This window comes from Lotus japonicus, chromosome 4 (genome assembly GCF_012489685.1).
Source record: "Lotus japonicus ecotype B-129 chromosome 4, LjGifu_v1.2".
NCBI lineage: Eukaryota > Viridiplantae > Streptophyta > Magnoliopsida > Fabales > Fabaceae > Lotus > Lotus japonicus.
This window is the reverse complement of record NC_080044.1, coordinates 1,465,206-1,487,166: the sequence shown is the minus strand read 5'-3', so window position 1 is coordinate 1,487,166 and position 21,961 is coordinate 1,465,206. Positions and strand designations below refer to the sequence as shown.

The 21,961-nt window shown below is 35.5% G+C and overlaps 3 protein-coding genes across 5 annotated transcripts; all 3 read right to left on the bottom strand.

The window, feature by feature from the left end:
- Positions 1-1,685: 1,685 nt before the first annotated feature.
- On the bottom strand, positions 1,686-7,069 carry LOC130716005 (lysine-specific demethylase JMJ26-like). The gene is made up of 14 exons (XM_057566178.1): positions 6,796-7,069; positions 5,513-6,048; positions 5,272-5,384; positions 5,058-5,157; positions 4,807-4,939; positions 4,668-4,731; positions 3,885-4,581; positions 3,167-3,496; positions 2,870-3,041; positions 2,645-2,775; positions 2,490-2,562; positions 2,321-2,406; positions 2,107-2,226; positions 1,686-2,021 (listed from the first exon to the last, which is right to left on the bottom strand). Exons 2-14 carry the CDS (start codon positions 6,041-6,043, stop codon positions 1,950-1,952), a joined length of 2,622 nt encoding a protein of 873 aa, XP_057422161.1. The 5' UTR covers positions 6,044-6,048; positions 6,796-7,069; the 3' UTR covers positions 1,686-1,949.
- A 3,956-nt stretch (positions 7,070-11,025) lies between these two features.
- LOC130716006 (calcium permeable stress-gated cation channel 1-like) lies at positions 11,026-17,999 on the bottom strand. Of its 3 annotated transcripts, none has more exons than XM_057566180.1 (13): positions 17,857-17,999; positions 17,542-17,734; positions 16,806-17,160; positions 16,467-16,622; positions 15,859-15,994; positions 15,217-15,318; positions 14,427-14,543; positions 14,261-14,341; positions 13,419-13,759; positions 13,096-13,341; positions 12,464-12,788; positions 12,120-12,353; positions 11,026-11,706 (listed from the first exon to the last, which is right to left on the bottom strand). In XM_057566180.1, exons 3-13 carry the CDS (start codon positions 17,117-17,119, stop codon positions 11,440-11,442), a joined length of 2,319 nt encoding a protein of 772 aa, XP_057422163.1. In that variant the 5' UTR covers positions 17,120-17,160; positions 17,542-17,734; positions 17,857-17,999; the 3' UTR covers positions 11,026-11,439. The 3 variants fall into 3 exon arrangements, with proteins under 3 accessions (XP_057422163.1, XP_057422164.1, XP_057422162.1); XM_057566181.1 differs by having other exon boundaries at positions 17,542-17,693; positions 17,857-17,995; XM_057566179.1 differs by having other exon boundaries at positions 17,542-17,965.
- Positions 18,000-19,861: 1,862 nt separating this feature from the next.
- LOC130714896 (transcription termination factor MTEF1, chloroplastic) lies at positions 19,862-21,321 on the bottom strand. The gene has a single exon (XM_057564870.1). The coding sequence runs from the start codon at positions 20,973-20,975 to the stop codon at positions 20,115-20,117; it is 861 nt and encodes a 286-aa protein (XP_057420853.1). The 5' UTR covers positions 20,976-21,321; the 3' UTR covers positions 19,862-20,114.
- Positions 21,322-21,961: the final 640 nt, after the last annotated feature.

The window sequence follows — 21,961 nt, the reverse complement described above, 5'->3', positions numbered from 1 at the left end:
TATTTTATTGAAAATTGACAAAATTAATTGCACTCCTTAATATGTGTGTTTCTTCTCTTTTTGGATTGTTGAATAGAAACAGAGCTAGTATGAGCCTGCTAAGCAATAAGACTTTGTCTTTATAGGTGGAATAATAATACATGTGATAAATCGCCCGATTTCAAAAATTGGAGAATCAATATTCCATTTTTTGTATCACAAATTTATTATTTTGTTAGCAAGTTGGGCATTTGAAATCAGCATGCTCCAACTTATAGAAGAACCTAAGTATAAGAGGAAAACTATATCTCCACTCATATTAGGATATTATATTTATGTAATTAGGATTATGTACGGAAATTATGAATATATGGTAACTTAGATCAATTTCCATATTTTTTTATATATATTAATGTTTTTTTATAGGTAAATGATAGTAGTTGTTAGTAATGTTAGTAAATTAGTCACCTCAGGGTTCGAGTCCTGGACCATTCACCCTTCATCTCACTCAACCCTTATGTCTCTATCTCTTTATATATAATAATGTATTATCATCCAAGCATTATCCTTCAAGCATTTGTTTCCATTGTCTTCTCATTCAAAAGAAGATTTTAAAATATCTTCGACCAATATCCTCCAACATCTTACCAAATAAATCATAATTGCTTCCATTATCCATTATGACAATATTAATAGCTTTTCATTAATCTTCACGAAATTAGATCCATGAGTGGACCTCAGAAACATTGTCCCAGCCGGAGAGTTCACTAAAAAATTGATCAAATATCTTGGATTCCTATCAGTCAATATCGATGGACTTGTGCTTTTAACTTCTTTTATCACACATTTATCTTATATTGGGCTTGCCTTAGATTCTCTTTTTTATTTTATTTTTCTCTTTTCGATGGTTGTATCCGGTTTCTGCCAAACAAATTCATTGGCCCTTTCTTAGCGACCTTCTTAATCCTAGGTGTCAAGTCCTCTTGTTCTCCCTCCCTTGCATCATCTCTTAGTATCAATCAAGATAATAAGCATCCCTTCACATATGAAATTTCAATACTGCCTTGCTTCTTTTTGTCTTCTGCAAGGCAACATGTAACATTACTCGCTTTTCCGACTAAATGCTGCATAGCTCTATTAATCCCTCCCTTCATAGTTTTTCCACAATACATGCAGACATCATTATTAGTATCATCTTCTTTCAAAGGATGATTGTACATCCACCTCATATCAGCTATATTATTCTTCTTTATTCCTTGAAGAAGCTTGTGATGAAGCTTCATCACTTGCCATGTAAATCAGAAGAGGAGAGAAGAGCTGGCAAGTGAATAAAAACTGAGGAGAACAATAAAAACAGGGCTCGAACTCATGAACAAAGAAGTGGAGGGGTTCAAGGAGAAAAATCAGAAAAATTGTTCCAAAAACAAAAGAGCAAAGATCTCACTAGAGGGGGGCTGACTAGAGGTCGATAGCAATAATTCGCTGAACTAGTCTGTCGGAATTTCATTGGAGGGGGAGGGGGAACTGCAGGATAGTAGCAACATTTGAATGTGAAAGAAAAAGGGTAGAGTCTTCTGCCATCGGTGTCATGACAACGCTATCCACCATGAAAATGGTGGCCCCCATGAGAAACCGGCCACCACACCATACCACCAAGGTGCCTCCATGATCGCCATTTGACAACACTGTTCTAAGGCTAGTATTACTTTTATTTGGTAACAAAACTCTGAAACTGTTATATAAAATGTTACATTAACAAAAGGAATCACTCTATCATTATCAAAGCAAGGGACTAATTACTCTACTGTGAGAGCCATTAAAACCCTCCAATTAAATTAACTGAAAAAAACTAGTAAAACATTCTGACTTCACAATGTTTCTATATGGACCACTCTTAACATTCACAGCAAAGTAGAGGATCTCCGATCATGGCAAAATGAATTAGCTTTCTTCAAGCAGCATTCATCCAATCAAGAAAGGTTCAATAAATCTGTTAAGTCCTTGATAGCTTGATCCACGGCATAAACTATCATCTTCTTTATCTGTTCAATCAGAAATAAAACATCATCACCTTATCACCATTTATAGAGAAGGAGGCAAAAGGAACCGTAATTAAAAGCAAATCACCTCAAGTTTATCTTCTCTAGCTTTGTGGTTCTTGGGAAGCTGACGGAACTCATTAGTTAAACGCAGACACTCATGGACATTTTCTGGGGACACGAAGTCTGCAGCAACTTTTGTGCATGACTGTGCAAGGTTTGGCATAAGGTGACTAGAACTAGAGATAATAGCAAATGTGTTGAAAGTGAGGTAATAGAATATATGTCAATAGATATTTTACCTTGAGATTCCTCACTTGGTGTGGGCATCCAGCAGGAATAAATACTGCTTCCCCAAGATTCTGTTTGAAAGTCCAGGGTTCTACACCTGAAAGCCAAGGATTCGCATAAATAACTATCACAGGAACTGAGCAAACAATGATAAAATGATCTGCAATTCTATGCACTAACCAAACTCCTCCTTTAGCTTCTTCTTGTGCTCCCAAGTCAAATAAAAACATTGGTCATGAATTGGATGTACAACCTAACCAGCAAATTTTTTGATTTGAGCATCAAGCATATGGAATAAGGATACTCAGAAACGTGAATCATTGCAATTACAATACCTGTTCAACTGGAGAACAATAAGCATGTCTAAATTCAGTTGAGTGCTTTCTTAGATACGTTTCTAACTTTTCAGTATCCTCTCTCCGAAATATGTCCCATAATGCACAACCTGTTTCTATTGATTCATTTTCTGTATGAATACAAGGAAAAGTAACACACTCAGACACATTATTGGTATTGGTAAACATGCTTTCCATTAACTTCAATAGGGTGCTTCTCCATACCTTTGGAGTCTAAGACTTCCTTCTTTTCTATATATTCTCTGCTGTCCTTGCAAGATTGACCATTTAGGAGTTCTCTATCATCTTGTGCCTTGTGTGCTTCTTTCAACTTTGAAATAGTGGAAAGCTGCTCGTCGGTTAATATCACCTCAGCTGTATGGGTCAAAATATTTACCTATGACAATTATTAAACAGAAAGTAAGAATAAAAGTCAATATGCTTTCATACATAGAAAATATTCAATGGAGGATCGGCCAAGCACTGCAACCAAATTACAGCTAACTGAAGCTTGAAACATACCGCATCTGACATATCACAGTGAAGCTTTGTTACAGAGTCTCCTCTACCAAGTTCTTTTTTAAACCCATAAGCAATATATGTTTTTGGCCCCATGTCAGGTTTTAGGACATTTGCTGGCAACTTCACAGCAAGATTAAGAATTCCAGCCCGAGGATCAGTATATTCTTGAAATGGCAAGGAGCGAATAAACTCGTCGCAGTGGCGGGGCAAAAGATCTTCAAATTTATCAGAGGGGGGCCAGTCTTTTAGCTTGAGCATCTCTGGCCAGAGGTTTTCATACGTTCTTCCCTCTATATAACCTTTAAAGAACTTATGAGTATTAATTTCTACCTGCAAAGGATTTTAGCAGGGCTGTCGGTCAGAATTCTAGCATGCTGTAGGAAATAAAGCTATGAAGGTTACACATAAGAGATAGAACACCTGAGATTGCAATCGGAGCTCTAAAATATGTAGAATCTAAGAATAAAGACATGGATGACAATACATGAATTGCGTTAGAGTATCATGGTCAATATGACACGCCTTTACATAACTAAATTTAGTTTTCTTTTTTCTAATGGTATTAGTAGAGGAAATGTAGGTAGCATTCTTGTGGTAACTTGAAATACTGGAAATTCACAAACAACTCACAATTAGAAAGAAGAAAACACTTCAAATGTACACACATTATGCTCTAATTTGACCAAAATGTTCAAAAAAGGGAACAGCAGGGCCAAACCTCACAGTTAGCCAGGCAATCAATGGCCTTCACTTCTGACATTTTTGAACTGATTTCTGCAACTTTATTTTCACACAATACTCGCCACATGACCATTGGCTCCCAGCTCAGACCAGTCCCCTGTTTAAGAACATCTCGAACTATGATGGGTTCACCACTAGCCCAATGTTTTTGGAAAAGCAATAGCCCTTCTTTGGAAATGTCTCCTGACTCTGGACAGTGTATGCTATTGCCATTTGTGCCATCTCTAAAGGCTGCTTTTCTCACATAGTTGGAGCTCGATACCGCTTCTTTCTGATGAAGAGTTGTTTGTTCAATTTCTGATATTGGCAGCATACTGCAAGCTTTGGCCTCCAAGTCTGACATCCACCCTTGTGGGAGAATGCGCCTAAGCTCCAACACAGAGCTACCACAACCCCCCATCTCCTTTGGTGCACAACTGACACTTCCATCAATCTTGGCATTCCACTGAGAAGATAGCTCAATATGGTCATCTGAAGCCTCTAAATGACAAGACACTGGTAGAGGGTCACCACCGTGCATATAATCATAACCCCTATTCACATATTGGAACTTCATATCAGCCCGGGGTGTAATGCTTCCATCACGTATTTCTCGGCAACAACTAAGGCATAGTTCAAACGAACACTTGGGGCAGCTTCGATGAAGATCAACAATTGAAGTAGCACAATGGTCACTGCTCCAAGAACAAAAAAATTAAAATAGTGTTATTATAGAATATGGACAGAATCATGCTAGTATCTTAGGGAAAAGGAAACTTACCAATATACACGTTCACCGTCAACACACAAACTTTGTTGTATGTCAATCTCACAAGAAGATATTCCTGACAGAAGAGTTTATTGTTAGCTATTTCTTCAATGTAACAAGAAAAAACTTAAACGTGAAGATTAATTAACACCTTGTATTTTAGCTTCAATCTCTTTCTCTTGTGTTTGTTCATGGCAAATTTGTTTCAGATATGGAAGGAGTAGGTTAATCATATAGTGCAGATACTGAGCTCTATCGGAGTTGGCGATGTCATTGTCAGATGTCTGTTAGTATACATAAAAAGAATTTGAAAAGAGTTAATGGAATAGATATAATTGTTATATGACATTTTTATTTCATCACAGAAATTAACTTAAGGGTCGACATCAGATTAAATCAAACCTTAATCACCCCTTTTGAATGCAAACAAGCATTGCAATTGCAATTTTTACGGCAAAATGGGCAACTTCCAGCAACTTCTTCTATTGACATATCAGGATACCTGTGTGCAACAATTAGAAACAGTTATATTTTGTAAGGGCCTTTCATAAACTACACGGGAAAAACACATAAACACCTTTGCCAGAATTGATTGATTATATGTAACGTGACATACCATTGATGGAGGCACCGCATGCAGTACATTTTCGGACATTTAGTACAAGGCACAAAAGCTGTTCTCTCCTTTTTCATGCACTGGTGACATATCCGAGGTTTTTGTTGAGTGCCCTGTTTAAAACAATTAGTTAAGTACAATTAAAGTATAACATAATATTCCACATATTAAAACCTGTCAAATCAAATCAATGTTTTTCAATTTTGAAGTGTAAGAAATATGCACTAAGAAAGCTAATCACCACCATGTTATCCGTTGTACTAGCTCTCCTCCTGGCATTTGTCCTTGAAAGAAAAAGTGCTTCTCCATCTACTTCATCGTCATCTTCATCTTCAACTTCACCTTCTTCATCATCTTCTTCATAATCTTCATAAAATTTCCTTTTCTTGCTTGAGGTAGTACGCTTCTTGGACTCATCTCTTTTCTTAGATGGAAGTCTGGGGGTCACCTTTGAACATGTCAGAATGCCTTCTTTCCCTTTCTGAATTTCTCGACCCTTTCTCCTGTTTGAAATTCCAATATGCTGACTTGACTGTTCTCGCTTCGCAACTGTAGCATCCATTCTTACTGCAGTAACCTTCTTTGAGTACACCACACTTCCTCCTTCCCCTTCTAGTTTTAGCCTCTTATTACTACCATATTCACCAATCCCCTTAGCCTTCCTACTTGATGCAGCTCCAAAAGGTTTCGAGCATCTCGAGAACTGCATCTTATCATCCTCAGCACGTTGATTCGAGTTCGAATGTTCTTGTCTTGAAACTGCAACCTCCATTCTCACTGCAGGACAAACAGTAAAACACAATCAAATAGTAATTACAAACATATATACAAACAAAAAGAAAACCACAATACAGACTATGACTCATTGAAGCACTAGCATCCCAATCCCTTTACAACAGGTTGAGTGTGAGCAACATAATACACTGTAATTTGTGAATTCCAAAACCAATATATACTAGCAGCATAAGCTTACAACCACCCAGACACAAGCACAGCAAAGGAAGAACTAAAGAGACACATGCATAGCATAGCATAAACTCTAGAAAGCAATTTGATGCAAAACCACACAACACAAGGAATGAATTAATGTAACCATTGTAGAAAAGCTAAACCTCATAACCAATCAAGAAAACAAAACAATCACAGACCAAGGATCATAATTCAGGCATGCAAGCAGTGAAATGTAAATTTGAAACCATAAAACCCACCCCCTTTGGATCATGAATCTGAGCAAGACAAATCGTTGCAAGTCAATGCCGAACTGAGTTGACTCGAGTCAACCCAACCCAACCCAACCCAACAACATGAAAGAAATTTTCCGACAACGGCGAAGAAGAAAGATAAATCAAGCTGGGGAATTGAATTGAAATCACATTCATGCAAAATCAACATTAACAACAACGTTGTAAAGAGTGTCTTGAATGAAAGCAATAAATAAATGTGAAAAAGAAAACACAGACAGACAGCAGAAAATTCGAGAATTGATTGACGAAAGAAGAGAAAAAATCAATGGAAGAAACAAACCTGAACCTGATGATGAAATTGAAAACGCACGCGGCGGTGATCAAGTTTCAAGAATCGGCGTGCATTCAATTTCAATTTCAATGTAATGCGGTGGTGATTAAATAAAGATATCTGAATGAATCCGAAATTGGTGAATTAAATAAATATGAAATCAGAATCAAAATTCAGAAACTGGAGAAAGAACATGTAACTCGTTCTCGTTGGTTCACTCACTGTGTGTGTTTTGTTGTGTTGTGTTGGGGAATTGAAAAAGAGTCTTCAGCTGCGTTTGTTTTGCTTTGCTTACCTCGAAAGACAGGGACTATTTTATTTTGATTTTTTTTATTATTCGTTTCTCTTTTCTTTTGTTTTTCCGTTTATGTATATTTTTTTGTTTTTTTATTGATTGCGTTTTGTTTTTGTTTTGTTGGGCCAGATTAGAATCAGAATTTTGGGATTTGAAACCCTGATAAAGTTACCCGGTTGGATTTTAACACGTCACTCACAGCTTGATTCCCACATTGGCACAATCACCCTATAGTACTATACTATCAGGGAATATGGTAACCTTTCAAATGTCATTATTGAATTTTATTTTCGATTTTATGTATTTCTATACCTGCATCACCTTTTTTAGTTGAGGATCCCAATTTTATTATTCACAGATTTGGTAGTGTATATTTGCTATTTGATATGCTGATTGGATTGATTCTTATTATAGCATAATCATTAGGATACATATCTTAATTGGAAATTGTAAATACTCACATGCTCAGATCTCTGATGTAGCTTAATTTGCTAAAATATATTATAGTAATAAGTAATAACTAGTGTTTTCTACGAAATTTCAAATGTGTACAAACATTTTTATCTTAGTAACAAAATCCTTACTCATAATGGTATGTCACTTGATCCAGCTTTCCTTCATACTTGCTTGCGGACTTGGGTTGAATTTTTTAGGTTTGCCATTATCCTTTGGTGGCTTTCGCGTTGGCGTAATAATGTCATTTTTTAGGAGTCTTTGTGGATTGTGGAGTATGTCTTGCAACCAATCACGATCTCAATTACGGAGTGTGATGAGTTCCTGAGTCCTCTTCCCTTCTCGGTTTCTTCCCACTCCGACATGCTTCTTTGGTCTTGCCAAAATGGCTCTATTATTAAACTTAGCACTAATGGTAGTTTCGACTCAGCCAATCACTGATTGGATTCGGGGGTCTGGTTTATAATGCTTCTGTTTCTTGGTTTGGGTGGTTTCTCAGGTTCCGTTACTAGATTATGCGCATTCTCGGCTGAGTTGATGGTCATCAAGCATGACCCTATTTTAGCTTAGGAGTAGGGTTTTCAAAATGTCATTTGTGAGAGCATGATGTTATTTGAATGCTGGATTCCTCCCCTCCCCTTTGAGGTTGCACTTGTGAGCTCTATTGGTGAAAGTTGTTGACATTTCAATCCGTCCATGGCATGTTAGTTTTAGGCATGTCTTGCCTGTGCCTAATATTTGTACTAACAAACTTGCTTGTTGTCAATTTAGTCTTTTTTATTATTATAATAATCATATAACTATCTCACCGCCCTTTAAAATGTAGTTAATATAGTCGACAATATTAAACTTATTCTCAATTTATATAAACTTTTAAAATTATCCAAAAAATATTAACTTTAGTAGCATTGAATTTTGGATTATATAATTTCAAAAAACAAAATTGGATTATATTGTATATCATTACTTTTTTTTTTATTGAGGATCCCAATTTTATAATTGAGATTTTGAGCTTATTGCATTTTTGCTTTGCCTACTTCCGAAGACAGAGACTGTTTTTATTTTTGGTTGATTGCGTTTGTTTTGATGGGCCAGATTAGAATTTTCAAAAAAGAAACATATTAGAATTTTGGGATTCAAAACCTTTATCTTATTTGACCAAAAAAAAACCCTTATCTTATCACATTGACCCTACTATCCTTTATGATTTGGTAATAATGCGAAATTGCGAATATACGTCAATATGGTAACATTTCAAATGTGAATATTGAATTTCAGATTTGATATATATAGTACTAGTAGTTTAGTACCTCTTCTTAATTGAGGATCCCAATTTTAATTCAGATTATGTCCATATTTGCTATGCCGATTGCATTCATTCTTACTAGAATAATGATTGGGTTACGGATAATGATTAGAAAATTACAAATTCCACCAAATGTACAATATGATTTAGCTTAATCTGCTAAAGTTAAATATATAAATATAGAATATTTTTTGAACGAAACAAAAAAACAAAATATATAATATAACAACTCGTGTTCTCTGGACAATTAATTCCAGATGCTAAATTGTACATCAGACTACTAAAATCCTTACTCATATTTAATACTCATAAGGAAACAAATCACTTACAAATATATTTTCTCTCTTCTTTAGTATTCTTGTTTTTAATTAACTGTTGATCTTGAGAAAAAAAAATTATTCTTATCTATTCCATTAAAATTTTGAGAGAACATTGATTGATGTTTTCCAAGGAATGCACTTATGATAATAAAAGTAACAAGGAATGAAATACAATTTAAAGGCTGAAAATGGAAAAATAAATAAATATGATTAAATTAACAAAATTTTAATTGCATTTTCAATATTATGTATGTTTTTTATCTTTAATTTCTAGTCGGTCACAAGGAACAGAACCAAAGCAGCATTGCTATAGAGCACGACAAGTTGTTTTATGTTTTAAAAAAACAGCTGAAATTTTTAATAAATAAAAAACAAGAAAAAAAACTGGGAAGATGCACTTGGTGTGCGTCTCTCGTACACTATCTGTGCATATGAATTAAAATTCTTAAAAAATACCCCAACAAATACATTCGCAATTAAGGTTAATAGGTATCTAACATAAAACGACTAATTTTTTTTTAGTATACCTTTCGGGGATTGATTCTTGGAACTTCTCCTCCCAACTCATATGTCATAGAGTTTTTACTACTTGAGCTATCTTTCAGAAAAAAAAAACAATAATCATCTAAACAAATTATTCGGATAAATTAGAACGAATATTTATTGTTCACAAATGTTGATTTTTGAATCTTTTCTTTTTTGTAACAAAAATAATAATAATAATAGCAATATGAAGCTTTAAATTTTAAATACAAAATTAAATATAAATAATAATATTAGAATTTAAAAAATTTAGAAATGTCTATTTTAAGTGATCGCCTTTTCATACCATTTTAACACTTTTGTTTAGTTCCATGTTTGTTGTAAGGACAACTTAGCTGCAGACTTCATAGCTAAGTATGCTCTTTTTTGTTTGAGTTTTGTGGATTGGGAATGCCACTTGATATTGAGAGGATCTCCTTCTTTTGTTGCTTCTGTTTTTTCTTGATTGCAAATTAGCTTGATTTCAAAAAGAAGAAAAAAATGTGAAAATGTGAACATCATCAAAACTGAAGAGTTTCTAAAAGTAGTAAGGGTTATAAGAACGTTGTAGTAAAGTTACATGTAAAAGACCTTTTTTAAAAACAAGAATCATGCAAATAACTTATTTTTTTATCTTATTTTTCAATAAAAAAGAGAATTTCATTTTTTTTCTCATTTTTCTTTTCTATTTTTATTTTACTAAATCTACAACTTGCTCATCATTTCTCTTATAACATTCTCTTTTCTTTTTTTTCAATGAATCATGCAAGTCAAGATGTCTGAAAACACAAAAACAAACTACTAACTATAAAAGAAAGAGGTGCTATCCAAACGGAACAAAACAAAAACTCAAAATAAAATTAAACACATAAAGGGATCCGTTCAACTCAAACCCAAATTTAGCTAAGGCATCTCACATTCTCTCTTCTCACCAATTCTTCAAACCAAATGATATGTAAAGCTCGACCTTTTTAGTTCGGTTGCCCTAAAAAGCCTTGTAACCTATTCCCTGTGTCCCTGATCATAATGTCATGTTTCAACAATTACGCTTATCAATAAAAATAAAATACGTGATGAATCTATTTGATATTTTAGTTTTAAAAAATTAATAAATATAAGCGATAAATATAAAACATCATAATATTATTTTTAAAATTTAGTAAAAGGTCTTATATTAAGAGACATGCAGTATGTAACTAAAGGATCTAAGAATAGGGGACGAAGGGAGTATGAAAATTTCCCTTAGATTACATTATAAGTTTATTAATTTAATTTTAAATAAACTTTTTAATTCTAGACGTAATAACAACAATTAAATATTATATCTATATGGAGAGAATAAATTATAACTAACTACTCCTACACCATTCACTAACGTCAAAAGAGATAAAAATATACACACGACCTAAAATCATGATCAATTTTTGGATAATTTACAGTGGAATGCAAATCCTCTCCGTGCTTGGTGCTACATATTTAAAAGGCGTGTAAGGAAACAAATTTACAGTTAAAAAATCCGAAATATTACGAAAGAATATCTTCCTTACAATCTCTGCATGGAGTGTGAATCTCATCCGTTTGGATTCAAGTTGAGATCAACTTAAAAGCAAGTTCAAGCTAACAGAGGCGATGAGTTCCTTTCACTTCTGCTCAAGTTGAAACTGTCCCATAACGTGTGTGAACGGCAAACCAAACACACAAAAGTCCAAACAAAACCAGCTTTTGAGTCTATACATATCATTCACTGGGTCCATAATTTATGGCTCTGGATTATGTCGAATATCAGGCAGAGATGGAGATGATGCACCACTAACTTTGCTGGGCAATGGTGTGTTCCTTTGTGATTGGCGTTTTGTGGGCACAGTAACACTCTCACTATCCCACTTATGACTCATTACATCATCCTCCTCCTCATCCTCCATGCTAGCCTTAAATACTGGATGGACATAGGCATTCTGAAGGTAACCTTTCAAGTTCAGGTTAGGTTCTGTAGCTCGTTCTAACGTATCTTTCATCATTGCTTCCTGTATACAAATTTACAAAGGCAACATCAAATTTCTGACACAGGAAACAAAGGATGCAGATTTAGCAGGTGTTGGGTTTCACAATTTGCACAATATCTAAAGCAAGTCCGCTCAGAAGCTAAGACTTGAAGCTTCAAATCAGAAATGATTCTACAGCATTTCACAGTATAACCAAACATGCTTAAAGCAGAAGCAGAAGTGATAGCTGTGATATATGATATGATGTGATAGAAAGAAAGAACGAGAGAAAAATGAGGTGTATATGGGGTGTGATGAAGTTTAAACATTGGAATTGTACATGATTATAGGAATATCTAATTAATGAGCAGACGATAATTGAATGAACAAACCACCATCAACACAAAGAACTACTTCAAAGGATTATTAACTATCCAAATGACTAATTGAAATACCTGCAAGGGAAATTTAACAAATGCAGATTCAAAACGGCCTTTGCAGTATCTATGAAACCATATGGTCAGGATTGGGAGCACAATGAGAAATGGAGTTGATGAAGCAGCCTTTCTGGTGGTCAAGAGTCCCATCAGAACTATCTGGGAGACTATCAGTGCCATAACAACACGAAAATTAACATCAGGCCAGAATGCTGCACCACTTTCATACTGTTGATTATAAACATTGATTATCTGCAATTGGAAGGTAGGAGTTTTAATCTGATATATGGCAACAAAAATAGAGAACGGGAATCATATAATCATAATTGACATGTAGAAATATAATTCTAACATCTTAGTACCTGATGACGGAACACAACATAGGCCAACCCAAAGAATATTATGATAAAAGGAAGAACAGTGGGTGTCACTGCAGCATAGACTAGACCCAGCAAAAAGTACAATTGTATACGAGGTTCTCCAGTGTTGAAACCAATACTACCAGGATCCATGGCCTCTTCCCTGTCTTTTTCTGTCTTCACCAAGAAGAAATTCTTCAAGTGATATATGATTAGTGGTTTCAACATCAAAACCTCTGCAGCTATACCAGCCCATCCGTCAACCATAATGTACGTAATGAAGAAGCTAGCCTTTATAGGAATTGCAGAGCCTATTATTATGGGATATCTGACAAGAATATAAAAAGAATGCTTAGTTAGTCATATTGACATGGTATTAATTGAGACAATTAGTCAGAGAACAGCCTGTAAAAAGATTCAACTATTCAGAAAACTAACATCACCGTTCTTAACTAGCTAAAGCACATGCAGAAGTACAAAAACCCTTCTTGTACATGTCATAATAAGTTGACCAGACATAACACAAGATATCCACAACCCATGCAAGCTTTTAGGTGTAGCATAACATATATATGCACCCAAAGGCACAGGAATACAGTGCCAATTAAAAATGCGAATCATTTTTAAGGACTTACCGATTGGCTGATTCATGAATGAAAGTGTCCAGCTGTTGAAATGCTGACCCAGCAAGTATGTTCCCAAGAAATATATTCACAAAATTAAAAAGATAATATCTAGAAGCTGATCTTCTCTCCAGAGATGATATAGATCCAAAGCCTTCGAATTTTGACATGATCATCAGTATTGTTGGCAGAAAGATGAGAAAAAGCTTCAATACAATACCAGGTAGAAAACCTTGAACAAATGACTTAATGAATTTCCTGCACAATAAAGTAAATTCAAGTAAATAATATCCAGTGATGTGAAATTGTAGATCTAACTAGGAGATTACACTTACATTTTAAGAAGCGGCTCCAACCATGGTGCTTTTTTCTCGAGTCCATCAAGACTTGCAAGAGTTTGTACGAATGCGATGGGGATCATAAAAAAGAAGGTGAGAAAAAAGAATGCAACAGCCATGATCAACCTTCTAATAGTAAGGGAAACATATGGAATTGACAAGTTTGGCCAATAGATATCGCGTGGCTCTGGAGCCCATTCAGTCAACCAAAGTGTTGGATTTCTGGTTTGTTGAGTTTGCGCACAAACTGCAGCACCCCATCGCGATTTAAAGGAAACAAATGCAGCAGGCATGACAAACTTGGGATCATGAGTGACCTTATCCCTCTCTAAAGCTATCTGCGAAAGATAATAAGCTTCAATCACTGTAAGCATCATTGAGAATTTCAAAAAACAGAAAGGTTATGGAATCACAACAATAAGGTTCACAGTTTCTGCAGATTTTATCATAATATAAATTTTATGGCTAAGAAGTTCTTTCAGTATCTGTTCAGGTCTTCCAAATTTTATTTCGTGAAAGCATTAATGAATAATGAGAAAAATACATATTGCAATAATAGGTGCAGGCAAGAAGTTATGAAGCTGTTAGATAAGGAAATAACTCCTTGAAAGCAGAACAAATATGATGTGTGTATGATAAAGATAAAGATAAAAGATACTAGTCAAATTAGGTATATCATAGTCTGTCAGTACATGAATTTGCAAAACTAACATTTGATTCCCATGTAAAAATAATTAATAGATTTTTTCAATATATTATTGGCATAATCCTATGTTAAAAAATATTTGCATGCAGTGTGCGCTAAAATTTATAACTAAAGAAAAAACAATGGTACTTACTTCTTCAGACAGCTTGTCGATTTCAGTGGTGTAATAATCAATAGCATCGACTTTTTTTCCACGAAAACCAAGGAAACCAGTCTGGTAAATAAGAAGGAAAGATTGGGGTTAATCCGATGATAGCTATCAAAACTTTTGGAAGCATATCAAGTTAAAGTTTATGCACCTTTGTTTCAGGTCTTTTTGAAGTCCTTTCAAATTTATTTTGATAATAGACGAGCCAATTCTGCAACTTACTCTTCTTCTTAACCAACTTAGCCAGTGTATTTGCCTTGTAAACGACCTGCATAATATCACAATAAATATTCAGAGATATCCTATTCTCTCCCTGTAAGACCCTGAAAAATATTCAAGGGCATTTGGGTAATTTAGTATTTATTAAATAATTATATATATGCGTAAATTATATAAATTCTCTAAGGAGAATTATTGTTTGATTTTGGTTTGTTATTTATTTAATTGGAGGAAGTAATATTTTGGTGGAAAGGAATTACTTGGTGGAAAGGAAAAAAATTTCCTTATTTTAAGTGACATATGGGTGGCATATGTATATATTTCCTAGGGGAAATATTTATTTGGGGTTTAAATTAGTAATAAGATTGATAAGAGATAAAAATTGAAAAAAAATACATACATATATATGTGCATATCGTAAATGATAAATGGTTGAATTATTATTAAAAAGGAGATATAATTTAATTTGAAAATACTATCTTATTTATGGGTTGACAGGAATTTATTGGGGTGTTACTCTCCCTCCCCAAATGATTTGAGGATAAATTAACTTCCCTAAAAAATATACTTACTAATGCACTTTGTTTCACATACATCATTTCATAATCAATTTGACAATTTACGAATTTAACATTGCAGCATTTCTTAAGTTCTCAAATACCAAAATCATTGAGATAATTAATGAACATGATATTTTAGGAGTAAAGTGTATAGCAACCAACCTGGTGAGTAAGATAGTTTTCCGGATGATTGACCAGAAAAAAGTGCTCCACAAGCTCACTAACAGATTCATCAGGATCTGGTGGAATGTTTCTAACAAGCACCTGAAAATAACATTTTGATAAGCAAAACATCATGAAGAAATATCGCATATATCTTGAAGTTAACAAGTGAAAATTTAACCAATAATTGCAATTTCACCAAACTTATCAAGCATAAAGATACTGACAGATTAAAGATGTGTTGAAATTATGCTAGCCTAAGCAAATCCACACCAGTAAACTACATTTTTTTCCACCATTGGTTTGCCCACTTATTGCCTGATATACATCGCCACTCGCCAGTTTATTATTATGGTAGCCTAATGACTAGCAAATCCACACCAGTAATCTACATTTTTTTTAGTACAGAAAAGTATAAAATATACAATTGAGATCTACCTAGACATATGAGTAAGTAGCATGCCACCCTAACCCAAGTAACATAAAACTATAATTTCATTGCTCCATCTCAAAGTTGCCCAAAAAAGATAAGAGAGAGTGTACATATATAAAACAGAAAAGAGAAGAGTGAGCCATTATATTCAACCAAGAAGTCTTGCAGAGAAAAACTCCTAAATAGAAATGGAGAAAAATTAAATTTACCGAAAATTGATCAGGGCGGCGTTTTTGTGTGGCCAGAAATTCCAATCTCATTGAGGTGACCTTTTCATACTCCTTCAGCAAAATATAGCATGTCCAGAAAGTAAATGCATAAGCAACTACTATGTGTGCCCAATACCTGAGGTAGAGGGTAAAATTTTAGTACAGCACAAGATTCAGTAACAATTTTAGAAAAGCCAACACCCCACAATAATTTATGTATTCAAATAGCGATGTAAATTCTCCATAATAAGTAATTTTGCAACTTCAACAGGCAAGATTGTGCATAAAAAGAAAGATAATAATAATAATTATAAACAGAGTGGATAAGTAAGTGATGTTGTAAGAAAAAAAGTAATTATGATATAACCAAAGTATCTAGAAAGTAGATGCAAAGCGATTAACATCTTTGCTGTAAATTAAGGCTAGCCTTAGTTAAACACTAGACCTGAAAGCCTCATCATAGCAAATCCATAAATATTACTATATTAGGTCAAGAAAATATCTTGACATGAAGGTTCTTTCTTTAGACTTGAAAATAATTAACTAAATAACGTCAAGAAGCAGCAGCAAAACTTTAATTGCCCTGAATGATAGTTGAAAATTAACACCTTTCAGATCCACGCTGGACATTTGAAACGGAGATTTTATCAATGTCACTAGAAGTTATGTTTTTCAGCCCAGCTCCTTCAAGCCCAGTACTTGTCCAGTTGACAGGAACCAGAACTGCCCATGCCAGGAATGCTATAGGAACAAAGATTTTAAGCCTGCACAAAGAAAACACAACATTATCAGGAATGTACTCTCCTATGTATGCTGATGTAAAATTCACTCACTGCATGTTTGAAAATCCTTGAACAATATATTCTATAGCCAAACTCCAACTCAGGATGCCATAATTGATTCAGAGAAAATAGAAGCTATCATAGTCCATACTCCATAGTTCATACCCTATCAAGTAAATCCTCAAGTAAACAACAGAGTCCAATCCAGCATGGTCAATAAGCTCAGGCTCAGGCATTCGAAGTGCAGCCGGCATCCAATTCAAAAACCTGATATATGACCTCCAATCTAAGTTGACAAACTTGCGCATATACGCTCCTCCGTGCACAGGGTCTGTTCTTAAACCCTTGAGGTACCATTTTGGAAAGTACACCCTATCATTAAAAGGCTGAAGCCTCAAAATAGCAAACGCCACAAGGAAAATAACCGCACTCAAGATGTTCAAGGCAGCTGCAAGACCAATATCGGAAAGCGTAGCCATTTAACCTTCCCTTAGATAAAAAAAAAAACAAATCTTTCTCCCTGTAAAAAGCAATTCAAAGTAAAGGGGTTAGATTTCCACAACTAAAAACCTGAATTGGTGAATGAAAATACCAAAAGACAAGATGAAACCTTGTGTGTTATCTCATCTCATACTTAACCAAATCAGAAGCAATAACTTCCTTTTCATAACATGTACATAAAAAACTAACTAATAAATATAGGGTACCAACTAACTAACTACCAAATCATCAACCATTTCCTCCAACAATAAATTGTACTTTCTCTACTTGGACTAAAACAGTGAATTAATTCATTGAAAGATTTAATTTTGAACAGATTTTTCCACATAAATTGGCATACAATTTCATTGAAACATAAGATATGACGACAAAAAAGAATTAAAGAAAGAAGGGTACTTACAACTTCGTTGTTTTTGTCGCTACACAGAAAATTGTTAAAATCCAGCAAATAAAGAGGAAAAAGGTATTCGAATATGTAGGAAACAAGAAGATTCTCCGGCAGAGTTTTTGGGACCGTAGAAGACACGCCAATTGCAGAAAGAAACCCTTTTCCTGTTTTGCAAACCAACTCAACAGAACCGACCAATAAACTACTGTATTAAAGAAAGAGACAAAGAAAGGAAGATGAGCGTGGTGGGAGAGGAGATCATGGAGATTTGGGTTCCATGGAAGGAAAGAGAGAGAGAAAGTGTGTGTAATGGTGGTTGGTCCTTACTCGTTACGCTACTGGGGAGTGGAGAACTGGTGAACAGCCAGCACCGCAATCATCAAAAACAAATATCTCTCCTCATTATTCCTGTGAGTATGTCACTATAGATTTTATACAATCCCATTTCTATTTTTAAACACTCCTTATAAACGTACGTTAGCTTATGGCATGAAAGAATCTCATATCAAATGTGAATATAGGAAATATCAATTTATTCACACTCTACTTTCTCTCTTATTTTATTTCACATATTTTTATTTTATGTCACATCAAATATTATATTACTATTTTTGATAATTAACTAGTGGTTGTGTTGTGGGAAAGATTCAAGAAGAAAAAAATAATTCAATGTTAGTAGTAATTGAATTGTTGATAATTAATTAGTGGTTGTGTGTGTTGTGAGAAAGATTCAAGAAGCTGAGCAGCATCGTGGAGTCCAAACAGCTTGTCGGCAAGGTGACACGTGGCATCTGGTAACGGCTACATTGTTTCATTTCATTGATTTCGGTAGAGATGGATTCACACGCGTTGCTACAGAGAGTGACGAATCATGGTTAGAGAAAGCGATAGTAAGATGGGCCAGCAAGGGTGGGACAAGTAGAGACCGTGTTGAGAGTGTGTTTCTTTCGTGGGAATGGGCCACCTGGACCATCCATCACACATTTCGTGTCCAGCCCTTTATATAAGATTATTATTATTATTATTATTCTTTAAATAATCATATCACTTTTTTTATGTCTGCAATAATTATATTCAGTGTGTCTTACATTGATTTTAACCAATTAAAATAGAGAGTTAAAAAAGGAGTGTGCCTATTTTACTCGCTAGCATTTCTTGAGAAAGTTATATATTGCCATGTTTAGGATAATTACCAAGATAAAAGAAAATTCGATCAGTCATTACTGTGTTTGATCAAATAAAAAGTGATGACCATATAGATAATGTTTGTGTGGCTGTGGAATTTTATCCACGGAGTTAGGAGGATTTATTATCAACATATAACCAATAGAAGAAGGATATCGGAGTGCCCAAAATAGTAGACAGACCTTTCCTTTTCATATTAAAGGATCAAGGGTCAAGGTATGCTGCCCTACATGGGATTAGATATGTTTCCGTTTTCATCAATGATATCTTGGATATACATTTCATAAATAAATGCTGGTAAAAAAAGTCCATGATTCATGAATATAAAATAAAATTGTAGTTGTGGTGTTTGAATTGACATTTTTTAAGATATTCAATCTAGCCTTCATAAAATAATGGCACATTGCTTGGGCCTTTGGCACATACAGTTAGACAAAGAACATTCCAGTTCCAAATTAAGCAAGCTGGTTAGCTAGAGACAGCACATTTGTTTATTGTGGCGATAATATGACAAAGCGTTTCCTCTAAACATTTGAAACTTGACAATATACTGTTTGAAAGCTCAATAGCTCATACTATGTCATGTGTGTCTATTTTACAAGGGAAGAGGCAGCACAGGGTTTGCCCATTTTACCACAAATGAGACATGAGATTGAAGTCTACAATGAGTTTATTTCCTATGTCTAATTGTATAGACCTGAATTCTACCATGAGTTTTATCATATGCTACCCAAAAGATTGAACGGCCTTGGACACTTCTATTTGATAACAGAAACTTACTACGCAATAATGTGTTCTGAGCCATGAAGTACTAGTATGTGCTCTTCCTCATGCAATTCTTCAGTTTGACCTTGCTGGCTAGCTATGATTTAACACGATCCTTACTGAAAATCGGTTTCCAAGAGAGGTGCTCTTTCAATACCTCTGCTTAAAAAAGGAAATTGTTCATATGTGGCCCTTGATTTTGAACAAGATATGGTTACTAGTTATACTAAGTTTGGCTCCAAACTCAAATGTTGTAGAACTACCTCTAATTAGTAGCTTTAAGTCTCAACTTCTCAGTAAACATTCATTGAATCTTAATTTGTGCAGATTGTGAAACAAAACATGCAGTTAGAGTATGTACTTCTGCATTAGAAAAGAGGTATGAATTGCCTCATGGACTAGTGTGAAATTTCATGTAATGAAGATTGAAGCCAGCAATACAAGACTTGAGTTCATTGTGAGTTTGGTTTTCATTGAATTCAATCAGAATCCACGCTGAAGTCGACATGTCAAAAGTTTGCTTCTCTAATAATTCTAACTTCTCCGTTAGTGCATTGATATACATGAAATAACGTCCGTGCTGGCGGCTTCGACTCCCAAACAAACATTTCAATGTAGTGGTGGTGATGGTGTTGCTACTTCCACTTGGCGTAGAACTTGCCATCACCCCACATCAACATTCGGTTCAATGGGATCCTCACGCCCCTCTCCTTCAAATGAAAATGCCTCGGCACAATCCTCTTCTCCAAACTGAACCCAAAATACTGAGGAAACTTCTTCAACTCCTCCAAATCCCTCTCCATCTCCTCCACCAGAAACGCAAACTTGGGCCACAAATTGTTCTCCACGTCGTACCCGAAGATCGCCGGCAACCTCGCGCAGACGTTAACCGCCTCCTCATACGACAACCCCACGTCCTCCTCCAGAAACCTCACCTTCACGCGCAGCTTCCCCACGCGCGTGTTCAGCAGGTGCGCGTTCCGGTTCGTGGGCCGGTTCAGACCACACACCCCGACCTCCCGGAGGAACTGTAGCGTCGGCCGGAGGCAGAGGTTGACGTCGGAGAACAAGAGGTTCGGGCAGCGGAGTATGAGGCCGCGGGACTCTTCGGCGGTGGCGAGGAGGTCGCCGGAGAGGAACCGGAAGACGGGGGCGATGTCGGCGGGGTCGAATGAGGTGGAGAATAGGTGGGGGAAGTGGCGGGCGAGGCGGGGGATGTCGGCGTCGGAGAAGGAATGGGATTTGAGGAAGCTGACGGTGGCGAGGATGTGGTCGACGGCGTCGGGGAGAGGGAGGTTGTTGGGTTGGGTTTTTGGGTGGATTAAGGTTAATGTTGTGAGGTAACGAAGGTTTTCGCGGTAGGTTGTTCTGAACTTGATGTAACCGTTTGTGTTTGGGTGACGGTAGGGGATAGGGTTAGGAGAGTGAGAGTGAGAGTGAGAGTGAGAGTGAGGAGAAGAAGATGGAGTTGGAAGATGCAGAGAATAGAGGATCATCTCTATTTGTTGGATTTAGCAGAAAATGTATGTAAAAGTTGTGTGGTTGGTTTTCTATTGATAAGTGATAACTGATTATGTGATGAATATGATGCTTATGCTGATAGATATTTTGATATGTGATGATATGCAACCATCTCTCTTTTGAGCTTTTGTTTGTATGTGATGGTAGTAATGGTGTTGCCAATTTTCTGGCTTAGAATTCTAGCTCTTTCCTCAATTTTGATTGGGTTGAGAAGGGGTTTTTTCCTTTGTTTCGGCATGATGTTATGGCTCTTGAGCCGGTTTAGTTTTTTCTATTGACTGGGCGGGGGCTGATTTCGCCCTCCGGACCAGCTAAGTACAGAACAGGTTGGAAGGGATAATTTTTTTGATACTCAACCTATTGTCATCGGGTCTCATTCACTTAAATATATTTTAACTACAGCAAACACATTTCAATTCAAATGATTTATAAAAGTAGACATGAATCTTTAAAAGTAAAAGAATTGAATCGAGTTCGGATTCAATTTTTTTCACTAAACACGGTTAAAGCGGGTTCTCCCCATCAAAGTCGGATAGGAGTCGGCAGGTACCCATGAGACAGGACCGAGACCAACCGTCTATACATATGCTTAGCCCCTAAAATTATCATGACAAAGACAGAACATCCGATCTACAAGATTAAATTATCAGGCTGTTAACAAAAAACAAAATTTATCAGGCAAAGATCAATTCACTAAACTATTTCTTCAGTTCATTAAATTATCAGGTTAATGCAGCATACAACAACTACAGATTGAAAACTGTTTCACGACCTGGGAAATTCAACATATGTATTCACCCAGATTCAGGACTTGGTCAAATAAAACCATTGCCATTCTTATCACAAAATATCTACTTTATTCGTAGTTAATGAGATAGCAACAGTGCATCTGATACCCAAAATCATAGCTACCAAAGTACATACTACCCCTCATACAATTTGAAAGAATGTGACAGCTGCG